Raw genomic sequence first — 18,024 nt, 5'->3', positions numbered from 1 at the left:
GTACAAATGTATTGCACAATTAAACCCCAAACTTTCACAAAAATATACAAATCCACTGGTTTTTTTTTTGCCTGTTAGAAACAAATAAAAATAATCAGAATTGTGTTTTTATTTTTTAAACTCAAATACCATAATGGTATTTGAGAACCCTGGATATTTTTCCTTGACTGGTTTCCTTTTCCATTATTCTTCCAAAAAATTGGTTCAGTGATTGCTTTCAAATGAATGTTTTTTAAGCTGTTAAAGTAAGTCAAGGTGGGTTTTTTTGTTGTTGTTTTTTTTTTTAGTTGATGCATACAACCATCTGGGGGATAAAAGAAAAAAACAAGTCTTGAATTACCCACCGGTCAATAAAAGCACCAGCATTATTTATAACCACACAACGGGAGAGTCCCGGACATTTATTGCAGTTTTCATTTGCTGACCTTATTTCAAATTCAAATATACTGGACAAGAGAATCTGTTTCATAAATACAGCCCACTTTATTATATCAACACTGCCAATTTAGAATATTTACTTCTTTTGTGTGTGTGTAAATAATTTTCATCAACATTCTGCTCCACTACGGGTTATAGTGTCTAGTTGCATCATATGCATAATACTGATGTCCCTACATTATTTAAAACAATGAAAGAACAAGCTGTTATGTAGTAGAATGCATACAATATATCTGTATAAGATGGTTTGTTTAATCCATATTGTATGATTTGTTGATTTTTGCATGTCTTAATGTAAGTGCATTGATGTTTTTTTTTGCATAAACAGTTTGTAAAACCCACTGAAACACTGAAAAAAAGTTTCCATCCGCACCACTATAGTGCATCTTTGTTTTTTCTTGTTATATCAGACTGTAAAATACCCATTTTACATGTAGGAAATGGAGTATTATTCATTCACTATGCACACAGAATGGACATACAGTTAATAATGCTGGTGGTTTACATTCATGTACATTTTATGGTTTCTTAACACAGTGTCTTAGCAGTAGGAGATCATGCAATGTTAGACATGGCTTTCATCTTGTTAAGATCTTTCCACCATGCTTAGATTTGGCTCACAGATAACATCCATCTGCTCAAATGTGCTGATGGTTTTTTGGTAAACCATTTTTTTGTTGTCTTTTTTGTCCACCTGATTGGTTAGTAGCACAAGTTGTCAGCTTCAGTCGTGGCAGTAGGCAGCAGAAATTATAATTAGAACAAAAATGATTCAGACTATGTATTTCTGTTTGAATATGGATGATTGTGAATTTACAGGAGAGGTTTGTGTTATTGCATTTAGCTGCTCAACAACGAAATGTTGTCTGGATGTAAAAGGCTTTCTGGAAAACCGATGATGATGATGATGATTTACAACATGAATTACAGCACTTTAGAAGAATGAGAAATGCTTTATCTCTAAGTGATAAGTTGTCTTGGTGATTTTGGAACTTTTTTTTATTGATCAGCATCTCTGTGATGAGCATAAACATTGTCTTTACTGGATTTTCCTCATTTGTTGTTGTCACTGTTATTGCTGTAGCTGCAAGTCAAATTCACCCCCACTTTATCCATCTATGAGGAAACATGACTGGAGTTATCTCAACCGCCTTATGAGGTAACTGAAGGTTTAGGCTTCATATGTTGTGTTCAAATCTTAGATATGGTGATGACAGTGTAACAGTCTTTGTCTCCTTGGTTGCCATTGGAAGTTGATCTGATTTAGTTTTCCTCTTTCTTCTACTGTACGCCAGCAGACCGCTCTTATTGCTTTGGCGGTTTACGTAATGAGAACTCAGTCATTTTTCTGTTATTCATTGTGAATGCATGCTACAGAGGTGTCAATGTATTTCTCATAAGGACGTTTCCACACAGGAGCCGTTTCTGTGGAAAGATCTGTGGTTGTGGCAGTTCTCGCTACAGTGGACAATGAGCACCGGGTAGCATAGAGCGTCGTCGTAGTGTGGAGGCTCCTCGTCGTCCGTGGCGAGGCGCTCTGACAGGCACCGGGTGTTTTCGCTGGGGCTCTCTTGGTCATCCAAGCTGCCGCTCCTCCAGAGGCAGCTTCGCTGGGAGCCGTAACGGCGAGCTAGAGAGAAGCGACTGCCACTGAATGGGATGCGGGAGCTGGCGCCGGTACAGATGCTGAGAGCGCTCCTGGAGAACACAGAGGAGCAGCTGATGGCCCGGTGGCAGCGCTCACAGTTCTGACGGATCCCGCTGAAGCTGTTTGGACACTGGGCCAGATCCATTAGGCCGGCCTCTGAGTAACTGGGAACCAGCTGCTGGTTTGAGCGAATATGCCACTCCAGCTCTGTACTGTCAATGGTGTTGACACGGGGGATGCGGCGCCAATATGGCCGATCGTCACACGGGGTAACAGGAAGGTAATCTTGACCAAAAAGCTTTTCAACACGATAGTGAACATAAGCAGTGCGGTATTCAGTGAAGACCCGGAGAGGCCAGGAGAAAGTGAGGAAGGAAGCAAACCAGAACACATACTGGGACAGATACCAGGGGTGGTGCTCCGGGTCGGTCAGCACCATGACGTACTCCTTTAGGTCGATGTTTTTCAGGTGCATGCCCTCTCTGGCTTCCATGTAGTCGTCCAGGCCCTCATTGTCGGTGAAAAACCTGGCTCTTTGAGTCAGGTATGAGTTCTCAGACTCCACGTTGGCAAAACTAAAGCACTTGGTAAATCTCATCTTAGTGAGAGGACACTTCTCCAGGCCCAGAAGCTGTTTGGAAACATCTTTGACTCCGCAGTGACCGTAGTCAAATTCAGCCTCGGCCACGTGGGTGTTGACACGCTCATGGTACACCTGAGTGCTGGTATAAGCATCTCCGTTTCGATAGCGAGTTACCTGTCGAGTTCGGCGCACATAGTGGTAGCTGATGGCCTTCCACCAGATGCATGGCTTTGCTTGCTGCATCCTTTGGATGCGCTCAAAGATACTCTCAACATCCACTTTGTGCTGGAGCTCATTCTTCACGTGGCAGTGCCAGCACTCCACTAAATACACCAGGTAGAGCATACCCAACAGGGCGAGGGGGATGTAGATGTATCCATCAGAGCAAGGGCTGTCGTGGTACATCATGGACTTCCCTTTGAAGGCGCTGTCAAAGGTGAGCCTGGTCACCTTGGTGACGTGGCACCAGACCATAGCTCCCATGCAGCCGTACATGAGAACAGACAGGAGCAGGCATTTCCAGAAACTCTCACGACATAAAGACTTGCTCAGTGATTGCTTCAGGGGTCTTTGCTGTAAAAAGAAAAAAAAAAAACATTAAACGGAGGCGTGGGGTAAAATATTAATATCTGTTTCAAATTTCTGTATGTTATACATCTACTGGTCACACTATTAGGGAGCTCTGTTCTGCTGCTTGTGAACACAAGAAGAATCACATAAAGACCCGACTGCAAGGCAACATATTTAGACTTCTAGGCCTGATGACAGTGACTTGGAGAAGTTCTGAATGCTGAAGAAAGTGGATTACACTAATAAACAACCTCAAAATGTGTCATCTACTGGTATTTTCATGTACAACCACCAGTGTTGGGGAGTAACGGATTACATGTAACGACGTTACGTAATTTAATTACAAAAAAAGAGTAACTGTAATTCGTTACAGTTACAATGAGAAAATATGTAATTCAGTTACAGTTACTTCCGAAAATATTAAAAATGACAAATTTAGTTAAATTTTTTTTTTAAATATAAAGAAAACCCTTTGCGAAATATGTAATGATATTTTTATTGCTTCGCGCCCTGTATTGCCGTTTCCCGCTACGGCTCCTTGTCTTTATCATATTTGCCACTCTGATGATCCATCCTGTGTTGGTGGAGCCTCCTTGAGGAATAGCAAGCGAGCGGACGGTTCTATTTCAGCTCAAGCAGCGCATCAAAAATGACAGCCGTCCAGCACTGGAAATTTAAGGAGCATTTCGTTTACATCTGTGAAAATGGCTCAAATTTAACTGTGCAGTGCAAGAAGTGTTTGCCGGCTATCAAGAACTTGTCCTCGTCGAAGCGATCTATGTCAAACCAGAGGAAACATTTAGAGGTAAGTGCAACTCACTGATAGACGAAGCGTATTGATTTACTAATATTTGACTGTTTGGTGTTGATGCATGACAAACGTTTATCGATGTCTATGACCGCTGTAGGAAAGAAGTGATTTCTGAACCTGCTTGTGTTAGTCTGCAAACTGCGTAAATGGTAGAGCCTGGGGGAGGAACAGAAAAGAGTATGGCCCGATGAGAGGAGTCTGAGAAAATCTTACATCCCTGGTGCTGGCATCTATTCTTATGGACATCCTGTGATTGCCTGTCAGCAGTTCCCTCTCAGCTTAGTGCTTTTTTAAGGTTCACATTCAGTTCTCAAAAATTAAATGTTGAACATGGGTCAATACTCATTAAAACCTTAAAGTAATCAAAAAGTAATCAAAAGTAATTAGTTACCTTACTTTTTAAAAATAATTGAAAAAGTTACACTACAATTACATTTTAAACAAGGTAACTTGTGAATGTAACGGATTACATTTTTAAAGTAACTTACCCAACACTGACAACCACCTAAGGTTTAAAGAAAACAGACCAAAAGAAGACAATATATCTAGTGAATAGCGGTTATATGGTTATGCTTTGTTTACGACAGACGTTNACAACCACCTAAGGTTTAAAGAAAACAGACCAAAAGAAGACAATATATCTAGTGAATAGCGGTTATATGGTTATGCTTTGTTTACGACAGACGTTAGAGAAGAATGGGCATGTTTCTGGGCTACCAACTCTTATTGCTTTACAAAATAGAGCAGACTGGCTAAAGTAGCAGAAAACCACACTGCTTTACAGAGAATAAGCAAACAAGGTATAAACCACATTTTAAAAAGCATTGATACTTATTGCCTTTAATAAATAATACATAATTTAAATACTGAATCTAAGTATTGTTGACGATCATATTCAACCCTTAATAACGAAATTACACTCATCTGCTATGATGGATACTTCAAACAGGATGATGCTTCCTGTCCTTAAGCTCAGTTCATCTTAATCTGGTTTCTTGAATATGACAATGAATTCACTGACCCAAGCAGCTTACATTGTCACCTTCTTTTACAATCGAATGGAGCCTCTTTAGTTGGGATGTGGTCTCCTGCCCAAAATCAAATTGAAATCCTGCCCTCCTTTGACCCAAAGCTTTCCTCTTATAACTCAAATGTTTCAACTTCCACCTCTGTCATGTAATAAAGTTGGAAAATTGGGCTGCTTCATCCCTCTTCCAACTCCCTGTCTCTAGAAGTCAAGTGAGAAGGCAATTAGAGAGACTGAATCACAATAAGTCACCACAGCCTGATGGCGTCAGCCCCAGAGTCCTGACGGCCTGTGCAGAGCAGCTCTGTGGGATTCTATAGCACCTCTTCAACTTTAGCCAGGAGACAGTTCTAGTGACGTGGGAGACCTCCCTCCAACTCTTCCAAAAAGTAAAAAACAAACCATTAGACTTTGTTTTCCAAGGTTGAAGACGTTTCGCTTCCCATCCAGAAAGTGCTCTCAATTCAAAATGTCTGGAGTAGCGTTGAGTTCCATGCTTATAAAGTGGCCCAAACAAAAGAGCGTGGCTTAGAAAACATGCAAATTCCTGCCAACTCATGGTCCAGCTGAGCAAGAAAAACAAGCAACTATCAAAACCCCCACTTAACGCTTTGGAGTTGAATATGCCATCATACACCTGCTTCAAAGACTACCTAACAATTACACCATAATTTGCAAGACTGAATGGTCAACTGTATAATGAAGTGATTAATTAGTAGCACCACAGGGGACAGTACTCTCACCATTTTACACTGTACACTTCTGACTTCCAGCACCAGACAGAGTCCTGTTATCCATATAAATACTCAGATGACTTTACAGACATTTGGGTGAGTGAAAAATAGACAAGAAGCTGATTACAGATAGCTGGCGAAGCGCTTTGTGGCATGGTGTGGAAAGAATAATCAGATCCTTAATGTCAACAAAACAAGGGAGATGATTGTAGTTTTCAGAAGCAGAGGAGGCTAGAAAGTTGTCCACAAGAATAGAAAGAGGAGACTGTACTTCCTTAGAACCTTGGATCTTTAACTACTCTGGAACCTCTGGAGATTATTTCACAAAGAAGATTTTTAAACAACAAACTGTCTTCAGAAAGAGGCTTCTCCAGATCCGAAGCAAAACAAACCAAAACAAAAGATCCTTCCAGCCTTCAGCTATCAACACGTAAATCAACTTGTCAAATAAAAATTTAAAGTGACATGTTTACTGAAAAAATTTAATATTTCTTAATAATTAATGAGGTATTTTTAAATTTTAATTGAATTAAATGGCCCTATGTCTCCGTATTTGCACAAGCATATTTGGAGGCCATCACTCCTCCGTTTATCTGTCCCGGGTTCGATTCCCAGCCCCAGTCAACTTTCTGTGTGTACTTAAATCTTTCTAGCCTGATTAATGTCAAATAAAGGTAGTGAATGCAGCAAAACATTAAGCCCCAGAGGATTGTTTGCAATACTTGTTGAAGCTCTTTGAAAAAGGGCAGACCTGAAGGCACGGGTCAAAGTGACCACTGAGATATAACATATGTTTATTTTTGTGACCTTTTAATGTTTTATCCTTTTGTTTATGGTTCGTTTTAGATATTTTCATGGTTTTTTTTTTCTCTGTAAATCTTTTACTGCACTCCTTTAGTTTACCGATTACCACAATGTTTCTTTTTTCTAGTCTCTCTCACAGTCCTGGTACGGTAGAGCCGCTCTCCTCAGCAGGTTATAATTTTGTCTTTGCTACAACACAACTTAATCAGAGGAATTAATTCCTCATCAGTAGTATTCATGCCATCTTATTCATGAGTGGTGGCAGGATGTAGAGGGGAAGAGATGAAGGGATTGAGGCTTTGTCTGCAGTAATGGAGGTGCTGCTCCAATCTGTCATGGTGAAAAAAAGAGGCTGAGCTAAAAACCAAAGCTATCCGTTCACGGGTTTATCCACGAGTTCTGGATTAAAGAGCCTAAAATGAGCTTCCTCTGTCCTAGAGATAAGGCCAAGAAGCTGAGGTGGTTTGAGAATCTGTCCACGGTTACCTCACCACTCTACACTTGCTCTAGAAGCAATCACTTTGACGAAACCTCTGGTCAGATCTAGAACTTATTCCAGAGATCATGTTGGCCCTCAATCTTATCATCGCTTTCTATAAAGTCTGGGTTACATTCAAACCAGGTGTCAACATAAACCAGATTTTTTGGACCACAAAAAATGTATATTCTGAAAAAGTCATCTTAATTTGCTTATTTTTTTATACCAAATCTTTATTCCGGACGTGAACATTTTCAGATGACTGACTTATTGGTGGATTGATTGATTTCTTAATTGATTTGGTTACAAAAACTATTTGGCCATGAGTTTCTTAAGGAAATGTCGAATGTCCAACCATATTCAGAATACAAACTTCTGAAAGTATTTTAATTAGAAATAAATTATTACATACTGTTCAATAAATGATATGTGTTTTTAATGAAAAGTTTTCATTTGACTGTGCTTTACTGGAGACATCCATGTTTGTCAAAGAACACTACACCTACCGATTTGTGACGTCACGGTGCGGTATCGGCTGTTGATCAAGTCCCAGCGCTGTATCTGGTGTTTTTCACAAAGCGCTATAATCCAAGTCATCTTGAAAACATTCTTCTTCGAAATGTTGGCTACATATTATGTTTTTTCTCTGGCCTGAAGTTCGATCGCAAATCCTCCCTCTCCAAGTTGGAAATCCAATGACAAACCCGTCCTTGGAGGATCAGGAATCGGAAAGGTGAAATAAATAATTATTTTTTTTCTCTTTTAGTGATGTATTACAAAATCCAAATGCCATCATGTGGGCATTGTCAGTTTTACTATAGCTCTCGCGAATTTCAATGGTGAAGTCCTCTCAAAATGTTAAATTATTGTTATTGATTGCAGATGTATCTAGTAGCTTCCCTTGATTTTGCTTGTAAAGCAGGAAAATGGCGCTCGGCTTACCGCACCGTGATGTCACTGCATGAAAATGTGAGGAGTGAGTTGTTACTATATTTGGGGAAAAATGCCCGCTTCCAGACTCAGTGATCACGATGAAAATTACTATTTTTATTTTTTCACTGATTAACGCTAAATTCATTCGATCACCACAAACGTATTAGTCTTAGGCATCGCTAATAATCCATTGATTATTCCTTGCTGACCGGACTTTTCCTTTAATTATGAGCAGTGGACTGATTTTAGATGCAAAACTGACTGCAACAACCAATGTCATTGCTCATTACTTTTCGTTCGTTCTAAAGCTCTATCCTTTGCACTTAAAATCAGTGTTTATTGTTTCACAGGTAGTTTTTTTTCTTCCATTAAATCAGATGGAAACATTTAGAGTGAGTTGTGAGCTTATAAAACTATAATAAAATACCAGTATCGGTCAAAATTAGAATCAGGATGTCAGGCTTTCTGAAAATCTGTTGTCGGCCAGAAAACAATCAGTACACCTCTAAAACTGGGAACCTGTCGCAACACAACTGAGGTTAAAGGTAGTTTAAATCAATGTTGAAATAAAACGGTAAAGGTAAAACAAAAAGAAGAAAGAAATAGATTAAAGTGACCAATCAGTTACTGCTCATTTGTCTGAGCGTATAATATTTATATATATATATATATATATATATATATATATATATATATATATATATATATATATATATATAATATTAAATCTTCCATACAGGAGCCTTAACAGGGCCCAGGAACAACTGACCTGGAGGTTTAAACTAGATGCAATGAAGTGGTGTAGAACGGGCTAGTTAAAGCCTCAACCTAAATCCAATTGAGAATCTGTTATTTGACACACTGACTAAGCCATTGCCCTAAAAAAAAAAACTTTTCTTTGGAATTTAATCTATCATTAAATCCCAATTAAACAAAAATAAATTAAATAATCTATTAGTTTTCAATACTTGTGCATAACAGAGTGCACTTTGTTTTTTCTGAAGTAAGATACCTGGACAAAAAGGATGCACACATGCAATGTGAGTTTAATGATCATACTGTAGTTTTTGAGAAACAACAGGCCTTCAACAGCAAATAACAGGTGACATGCAGGTGTATATAGTACTTGAATACCTACACTCTTTTCCACTGATGGAAACCAGTCGATTTAACAAATATTCATGGTTCCATCTGCAGGTTGTAGATAATGCATATGCTATATAAGCCCCAAAAGCTCATTAAAACGGTTTAAAACAGACTCTCACCTCCTCCCTGGTGTCCTCCTCATAGACGGTGGTGGTGCTGCTTTCACTGGCTGTCGCAGCAGAGGCTGGGGGAGACATGGTGACCGACAACAATACAAGGCGTGGAGAGGAACCAAAGAGGGATTTCGCTGCTTTTTTATCTTCCTCTGCAGTCTTTCATCCCATACGAGTCTCTGCATCGGACATCAGCGACAGGAGAGTCCAAAAACAACAGCGCTCCTGTGGAGGCAGGGAGGAGGAGGATGGAGAGGAGGAGGAGGAGGTGTTCCTGCAGCATCCCGCCTCAGTTGTTAGTGCCGCAGTGACATGATGGGAGATGATGCAGGATTAGCTGGTCGTCATTACCAACGTATGGTGCCTTGTCCCTCGGGGCCCGCTCTGGATCCACGGTGCGTGGGGTCCGATGTCCACGGCTGCCTGCAGCTGAGGCAGGTGGGATGATGTTGCATAAATCCGCGACTTAAAGGGAACGCCCATCCCCATCTCTGATCCAGTTTGATTCACCTATTACAGGTGCAGCTTAATATAAATACATTTAGACTGATTTCAGTAATAGAAAAAAATCGCTACACAGACATTCATTCCTTATGAATGTTACGCGTTTTGGTTGTTATTGCTGAGAATTAATTGTTAAAAAATCTCGGAAAGATCAAGGCAGTTGGTTCAATGGGTTCGATTGGGTTATTTCTGCATGGAATGTTCTCCTCATGCATGTCTGTGTTCTCTCCGGGTACTCCAGCTTGTTTTTGTGACTTAGGGGGACATTTCATTGACTTGCATTCATTTTATATTACCTAACCGAGACCTTTACCCTAACCTAACTATTACTAACATCAGAATCAGAATAAAGTTTATCGCCAAGGAATTTGACTTGGTTGATGCTGCAGACAAAATAGATATACATACAGAATGCAGAATCTATAGCTGTCATGGTTTTGGTTTAGTCCAAGTTTTATTTTGAGTTTTCTTTGGTCTTATTTAGATTGTTTTGTTCTAGATATTTTTGGATTGTATTTGAGTTCTCAGATATTTCCTGTTTGCCCTCTTGTGTCAGTCTCATTTTCCCTAGCTCTCTTCTTGACTCTGTTCACACCTGCTCCCAATCTGCTAATTAGCCTGGTCTTCGTTTCTCTCTCCCATATAATTTCCTCCTGTTCAGTCACTCTTTGCTGGTTTGTGATCATTACTTTGCACCGTTCTTGTTGTGAGTATTCTTGCTTTTGAGATTTTTGGGATTTTTTGTGGATTTATATTTTTGGATTTTTGCTCATGTTAAACTTTTATCATTAAAACCTTTAAGTAACCACCTCAAGCTTTGTTCTGCATTTGAGTCCTGTCAAACCTCCACCCCCACTCTGACAAAGCTATATACAATATAAGACATACAATATACTATATGCAACATACAGTATATAGTTGTATACTACATACACAGTAGGCTCTGCGTTAATGTGATGCCGGAAGTCTGGAGATGCTACGATGGTGTAGGTTGTGGTGGTGGGGATGGGGGTGGGGTTGTTGAGTTATTATTGAAGGACCTTTATTTGAGGATTTTGGCTTTATTGCACATTTTGTTTCATTTGGTTCACACTTTTAAATTATTGTTTTTTATTAATTGTACTAGTTAAAATACACATTTGATTAGTTTTTTTTAAATAATTTTCTATTTAATTTTCATTATGTGTCCATAAATCATTTTTTCTGACCTCTGTTCACATCCCCACTTAGCTGCAGTTCATTTAGTTAAAAAAAACAAAAAACAAGTTAAGGTAACAGCCTGAGAACTGGGCTGATGTCCCCCACTTAGTGAGGACGCAGGCAGCAGCATTCTGGATCAACTGTCTCATTCACTTTTTTAGGCAGATCTGTCAACACGCCATTGCAGTAATCAATTCTACTAAAGATGAACACATGAACTAGTTTTTCAAAGCCTTACTGAATCATTAGTCCTTTAATCCTGAAGTTAGAACACTGACTTTGTCACTGTCTTTATGAAGGTTCAGGTCTAAAGCTATCACTGCACCCAGATTTAGAGCCTGATTGATGGATTAGCTGAAGCTGGAAGATAACTTTTGAACTCTCTTCCTTTGGTGCAAAAATCATCTCAGTGACCGATCCCCTGGTTCGTGCTTAGTTCCTGGCTTCTTCTGCTGTTTTAATTAATTCCTTATGAATGTTGAGAAATACTCAAGATTAAGAATGTGTGTTTATCCATTTTACAAGAGTAATCATCATTATATGTCTCAAACATCAAGCACAGACCAAGAGAAGGAGAGATTCAAGTACCTAAATCATTTCTTTTTTTCAGTAGGGCAAAGATAAGATGATGACTTTAGAGATCATCCATTGCTCCTTTGCATTAAAAGAATCAAATAGGAGGTTGCTGCCACATGTTTAGGATTTGTAGGGTTTTTTTTGTACCGTAATGTCTTTTCTTATAATCCCTCAAAATGAGCCTCCTATTATCACAGGTTATACAGAAACGAGAAAGACATTTAATGGCTGAATGATCACATTTTTAGACATTTTCTAAATGCAGTAAAGAACAAAATGAAATTCAACACGATAGTTTGAAAATGTCTTTCTAGTAGCTGTACTTATTTTCCTATCATGTTTTGATCAAAACAGGAATTTATTGGCCATCTGTGTAAAGAAAATATTCTGATCGATGTATTTTAACTGGTGGGTTCTTTTTAATTTGATTATAAAAGAATGCTTAAAATGAATGACAAGAAACTTAATCTTCTTGCTCTTTTATTTTTTATACCAAATTTTAATTGTAATTACTCATTCAAACAATGCATTTCTAAAACAGACCTTTTGACAACATCGGTTTACATGAACTTAATGTGTGTTTTGGAAAATAAATCACCAAACTAAACCAGTGGAAACTCTAAGCAATCTAAAATACATTTTTACATTTATCCAGCATGATTACAAAATGTTTATAAAATCATTTCACATATCAACTAGATCCTGTATGACAAAGTCTCATGACTCCCTGGTCACATTTTACAAAAGAGCACAGTAAAATACAAAAAAGGCCTTCTGTTTTTTGATTAAAAGCCTCTGCATCAGATCAAACTGATTTGATGAATGCAACTTGTTATACGTCGGAGCTGTTTGCTGTGTGAAAAGCCTTGAGAAGAATTTAGATACATTTAAAAAATAACCGAATGAAACAAAAGTTTTAAAAGGTTTAAAAGTCTTTGGAAATAACAATTTTTATGAAATATTCATATCACTCAAAATATGTGGATACATTGTTCAACTTCCAGAAAATAATATATGTTGAGTTATTATTTAGCAATATTAATATTATGACCAATATAATGACTCTTCAGATAGTGGAGATGGTGATTACTGGAATATCTGTTTATCTCTCAATCCTTTTCAGGTATGAATATTTGTAGATAGCATCATAAAGATAAGGAGAATTCATAAACGAAAAACAATTCTTCCTTTTCATCTATAGATTAGAGTGTATTAAAACAAATTACACCTTTAAAGAGGTTCTAGCATTAGTCCAATGAAACATCAGTGAACAAAACACAGCTGTCAATTATCAATATTAATATATGTCAATATGAATGTATGGTTTATTAGTGAAAAACCATTAAAGCCCATTGAAAGCATAAAATATTTTCTCACTGTTTGATTGTTAGATGTATAAGGTTAATATTTATTTGAGAAAATAATACTTTTATTACTCTGATTAAAAGTATCAAGAATTTCTTTGTATCTTAGGATTTTAACCAATATATTTGGAACATAAATTAACATACAGCCTCAATACTTCCATGGGTTTTTAGGAGGGAAACTTGTAATTAGGTGCTGTTAAACACATTTCCTCATTACCAGTGTCAACATCTCTATCTATCCAGAAATGCAGTCATTGTGCTGATCTGGAGAGCACAGGCTGTGTATCTGGATATGCTTCGGCTGACTTCTACAAAAAATCGAACTCCTTAATTCTACAGAAAAGAAGAATATTAATGTTTTTTTTTTGTTTTTTTTAAAGACTGGTGAAAATTAAGCAGGAAAAATATCCTCTGTACATATGAGACCAAATGAGAGAAGTTTTGTCATGGTGCACAGAGCCACAAAAAAACATCAGTACAAACACCTGATGCCAACTGTTGAAGAGCTGTGGAGGAGAGATGGAGATATAAAGTAAAAACATGAGCCCAGCTGCCTGAAATGTTGGGAAAAAGAATAACCCAAAGTTTCTCTATAAAGCAACTGGGGTTTACTTTGTTTTTCTGTTTTTATTCCCTTACAGATTTCCCATTTTAGCTTTCAGTTGCTAATAAACAGATAGTATGCATGTCATCCTGGACATTTATGTAGGAAAGCAAAAACTGATGAAAACCAGACAGACCTTAGAGTTGAAAACTGATGTACTTTCTTTTAAAGTTGATTCTGCTGATTTCTCTTATCTTGTTTAAAAATTTACATTCCACAATAATAACTCAATAGTGGCTCCTTTCTTGGCATCAGATAAGTCTCTTAAGAAGTGTCAAAGGTGTTTTAGGGGGACATGAATCATCACTCTTTTTCCCAGGGCCTCCTCCTCTGATGACGACCCTTTAATAAAAGAATAAAAAGGTAATTTCCATATGGAGTTAAACAAACTTATGGGCATAAATGAGAAGAATAATGTTAGATCAACTTACAGAGTACATATTAGAGAGGTTGTTGAAAAGAACTTGACCTGCGCTCACTTTGTTCCTCACCCCTCGGATGGTCCCATTCTTACTGCAGATATTGACCCTCTTGTTGCTGAACAGCATCTCCCTCTTGACACTGGCATACAGAAGCAGGTCGTCGGACTCACCGTTGTTTTCGTCCATGGCAGCATCCAGGCCGTTCAGGTGCCTGTTAGCCTCACTGGTCGGAGGCAGACCTCCCTGCTCTGCCTCTGTGCTGCCGGTGCCATCCGAGTCTGCAGATTCTGAAACCGAGCTGCACCAGGTCCTTTCATCCTTGAACACCTCGGCCAGCACACGGCCACTGTTGGCAGACGCGACTCTGAACCGGACAGTTTTACCACTCATTTCTTTCAGCTTTGGCCCATCCATCAAAGTCCAAGAACACACTTATACACATCACTTCCCATTCAGAAAAGGGGCCCTTTCAGCCCAAGTCATTGGTGGTCCAATCATTTATCCAACACAAGAATCCTCCAAGGACTGAAAAAAACCCTCTGAGTGCAACTTTTACGCTCCCAAACACTCAATAATAGATGTGCCTGTGTCATGGTAACAGCTAAAATGGACAGACTGTAAAATGATATGAAGGCGTTCAATAATTGATCAAGGTTAGCACACACCTTGTGTCGGATCCTCTATGGTCTGATAACTTGCAAAGTCAGGGGAAGCCAACAGGTGGCCTTAGTTGATCTTTGCATGAACATTTAGCACCAGTTATCTGAGTAAAAAAAATAGTTTTTTATGTTATTAAGCTAAAGAAAATAAAAAAATAAAAAAATTAGCTGTTAGGATAGCCACAAAACTGGCAAGAAAGTTAATCTATACAGACATTAAGAGCTTCTGTTGAAGAACAACATGAAGGACAGGACAGACCATAAGGTTCTGTAGATGCTACAAACATAGAAAACAGAGGAATGGAATATGTTTTTCTTTCACTGATGTATCCTCCTTCTCATCATTTCATGAGATCCAGAAAACGGTTTGTCTAGAGAAGAAAAGCTGGAGCTCATAGTGTCAAAGCTTCCTAATATAATCCATGTCAGGGGTTGCCTGTCATCTAAAGAGTGAACTTCCTCTCATTTCTGTCCAAGGACAGTGCAATAAGTAAAAACTCAAGATCAAAATGACCTCCAAGAAGTCGTTATAGTGGTGTCTGCTTTAAGAGTTTGCCTATGATTGGGCAAAGGGTTACTGGTTCGAGACCCAGTCATGTCTTTTGAAAGTTGCTATACTACTTAACCAGTATTTTGGCCAAAGTAACCAATTGTATTGGTTTGCTCATCTACCAATACAGATTAGGTAAAAACACTTCCCAATTAAATCTGTTGTTTCAACAAAAGGTTTGTTGGAAATATAACTTCCAAGCAGATTTAAACCAAAAACTGTGGAAAAAATATATATTTTTCAATACAAATTACTAACACCTTACATTTTGCTCATCATTGCCCTTCAAAGGCACTTAAATGAGAAAAGAAAACAAGAAAAAAATTTCAAACATCACAGATAACATTAGCTAACTGTAGTCATGCCAGTAGATGGTGACGTGTTCACATGGAGATTCATGAAATCTGTTTGATGAAGAAATTTGTCCAAATTGCCTCATGAAGCTTCATCTCACCAAGACTATCTTTGGTTGCTACTCAGCGTAGCTTTCAGCTGAGAAGCACTTAGTCTAGGCTTTTCACTAGCGCAGGCCTCTGCCAACAGGAAGTTGAATGCCAGCTACTTCCTTTAATAAACTTTGTTGTTGGGGTGTGACTTTAGAAGGGAGTTGTTTTTGTCCTGTTACGTCAATGACAATTGATATCAACAACTTTGTTCACTAGTTCACATTCATGTTGGAAGAAAGAGGGTCCAGCTCTGAACTGTTCCCACAAAGTATTGACCAGGGAATTGTCCAAAATGTCTTTGTATGCTGAAGCACTCCGAGTTTCTTTCACTGGAAGTATGGGGCCAAGCCCAGCTCTTGTAAAAATATAAACCCCAAACCATAATGCTTCCCCAACCACGCTTTGCACTTGGCACAATGCAGTCAGATAAGTACCGTTCTCCTGGCCACTTCCACAGCCAGACTCGTCCATCAGATATCCAGATTCACTTCCAGAGAATGTGTCTTCACTGCTCTAGAGTCCAGTGGCGGCGTGCCTCACATCATTGCATCAAACACTTTACATAACAGTTGGTGATGTGTAGAGGGTGCAGCTGCTCGACCATGGAAACATATTCCATGAAACTCTCTGCATGCAGTTCTTGAGCTAATCTGAAGGCCACATGATGTTTGTATAGTGATTGACTTTGCAGAAAATTGCCGACTTCTTTCTACTATGGGCTTCAGCTTCTGTGACCCGACTCCGTTATTTGGCTCTGTCATTGCTGAGTTGTTGTTGTTCCCAAACACTTCCATTTTCTTAAGATACACCTGACGGTTGACTGTTGAATATTTAGGTGCAAGGAAAATTCAAAACTGGATTTTTTGGAAAGGTCGCATCCTAAAACAGTCCCACGTTGGAATTCTCTGAGCTCCTGAGAAATTCATTATTTTAAAAATGTATGTAACAACAGTCTGCATGGCTAGATCATTAATTTTATACACTTGTGGCCATGGAAATGATTGGAACACCTGATTTAAAAAAATGTGGTAAGTAAATACTTTTGGCAATATAGTGTATGTTCATAGATCAGAAAATTATAAACTGGAACCTCTGGTCTTAACCATAAGGGAAAACAGTGTTTTTATAAATAGAAGTATCTATATAAATACCCATTTAATACCTTGTGCAATAACCCTAGCACTCTATATACTGTATATATCCCATGCATCTTTTCCTCCTTTTGGCACCTTCTTCTTTTGGACTATTGAGCTGATGTAACGAGTAAATTTCTCCACTGTGAGATCAATAAAGTCAATCAATCAATCAAACTGATTAACCCAAACCACTAGAGACACTAAGACAATAATAGCTTAAATACAGCCAAGACTGTTTACTTGCCAATCCTTTAAAGAGCCACTGTAAGATGATTAGTTGGTCTATAATCTTAGATTTAAATCCCAGATCTTAACTTAACTAAGTAAATATAGTCACTTTTTAAAGGGAATGAGGGGAAACAGAGACCCTTTAGCTGGGATCAGTTCTAAACACCTGAAATTAAGAATTATTAATCATCATTTTTCTTAATTGTAAAAAAAGTTATACAAATAATAAGACTAAAGCCACCTAGCACAGTAATGAGAAAACACAGAATGGGGATATGATTAGGACCAATTTATCTGGAATATTAAGTTCCCTTTCTACTAAGCCCAAACTATTTTGCCAATAGATCCCTAAACCATTGCTGAAGTATTTTCTAAAAATAACCCACCGCTATTAGAGAATCCTTTTCCCATGATGCTCTGCATCAATGTTAGGGTAAGAAGCACCTTACTGATGAAGGACAGGATTTATCGCTTCCCAGCAGAATATTGGACAAAGTATCATATAGATTGTTTCTGCCTCTAAATCGCTAACTTTAAATAAAAAAAGTCTACTGCTTAATAAATACAATAGAATACAAACAAAAGTGATTATAAACAGCCTAATCAAATCATCCTCCTGACAGGAACAAGCCTGTAGTACCCCTCTCCTCCTGTAGGGGGCGATGAAGAAGCAAACTCAAGCACAACAAACACAGAAGAAGCTGCGTGCTTCACACGTGTGATAACAACATGGGGAAGCGGCGGCAGAAAAAACAGCTTTTCACCAATTTGTCCAAAAAACAGAAGAAACATCTGAAGGAGTTTGGAGAGGAGCACCCGTTTCACGATGTGTAAGCTTTAAATCAGAGAAAAGCCTTTTCTTTGCTAAAGAAGAGCTGGATTTTGATGTCAGTTTACACAGGCGCCTTTCACCTTAAAACTAGTTGGTAATTCATGGAGCGGTTCTGCAGTAAACTTAGACAAATAATACCTGAAAAAAATCATAGAGTTTGTTTTTTAATAACCTCAAGGAACAAACAGACGCTTAATGCTCTCTGTTTATAAAGG

The 18,024-nt window shown here is 38.4% G+C and overlaps 3 protein-coding genes across 3 annotated transcripts in view; 1 reads left to right on the top strand and 2 right to left on the bottom strand.

Annotated features, from left to right (window-relative positions):
• Window positions 1–280: 280 nt before the first annotated feature.
• LOC107094475 (transmembrane protein 151B-like) lies at window positions 281–9,931 on the bottom strand. Its single transcript, XM_015390079.1, has 2 exons — window positions 9,292–9,931; window positions 281–3,242 (listed from the first exon to the last, which is right to left on the bottom strand). The coding sequence occupies exons 1-2, from the start codon at window positions 9,367–9,369 to the stop codon at window positions 1,833–1,835; spliced, it is 1,488 nt and encodes a 495-aa protein (XP_015245565.1). The 5' UTR covers window positions 9,370–9,931; the 3' UTR covers window positions 281–1,832.
• A 3,856-nt stretch (window positions 9,932–13,787) lies between these two features.
• LOC107094579 (glutaredoxin domain-containing cysteine-rich protein 1-like) lies at window positions 13,788–14,454 on the bottom strand. Its single transcript, XM_015390292.1, has 2 exons — window positions 13,968–14,454; window positions 13,788–13,878 (listed from the first exon to the last, which is right to left on the bottom strand). The coding sequence occupies exons 1-2, from the start codon at window positions 14,370–14,372 to the stop codon at window positions 13,840–13,842; spliced, it is 444 nt and encodes a 147-aa protein (XP_015245778.1). The 5' UTR covers window positions 14,373–14,454; the 3' UTR covers window positions 13,788–13,839.
• A 3,205-nt stretch (window positions 14,455–17,659) lies between these two features.
• The window catches only part of diexf (digestive organ expansion factor homolog (zebrafish)), an 8,004-nt gene continuing 7,639 nt past the window's right edge, over window positions 17,660–18,024 (top strand). Inside the window, exon 1 of the mRNA XM_015390008.1 lies at window positions 17,660–17,807. Within this exon, the coding sequence (XP_015245494.1) occupies window positions 17,707–17,807 (101 nt within the window). The 5' untranslated portion in view covers window positions 17,660–17,706. The remainder of the gene's footprint in view (window positions 17,808–18,024) is intronic.

This window comes from Cyprinodon variegatus, unplaced genomic scaffold (assembly GCF_000732505.1).
Source record: "Cyprinodon variegatus isolate N-32 unplaced genomic scaffold, C_variegatus-1.0 Scaffold21, whole genome shotgun sequence".
Classification (NCBI taxonomy): domain Eukaryota; kingdom Metazoa; phylum Chordata; class Actinopteri; order Cyprinodontiformes; family Cyprinodontidae; genus Cyprinodon; species Cyprinodon variegatus.
This window is presented reverse-complemented; position numbering and strand designations above follow the sequence as displayed.

Bases quoted from the DNA above. Each gene is read 5' to 3' on its own strand.
- LOC107094475 (XM_015390079.1), bottom strand. From the start codon at position 9,369: ATGTCTCCCCCAGCCTCTGCTGCGACAGCCAGTGAAAGCAGCACCACC. The intron at 3,243-9,291 runs GTGAGAGTCTGT...TTCTTTTTACAG, and splicing joins AGGAGGACACCAGGGAGGAG to CAAAGACCCCTGAAGCAATC.
- LOC107094579 (XM_015390292.1), bottom strand. From the start codon at position 14,372: ATGGATGGGCCAAAGCTGAAAGAAATGAGTGGTAAAACTGTCCGGTTC. The intron at 13,879-13,967 runs GTAAGTTGATCT...CTTTTATTAAAG, and splicing joins ACCTCTCTAATATGTACTCT to GGTCGTCATCAGAGGAGGAG.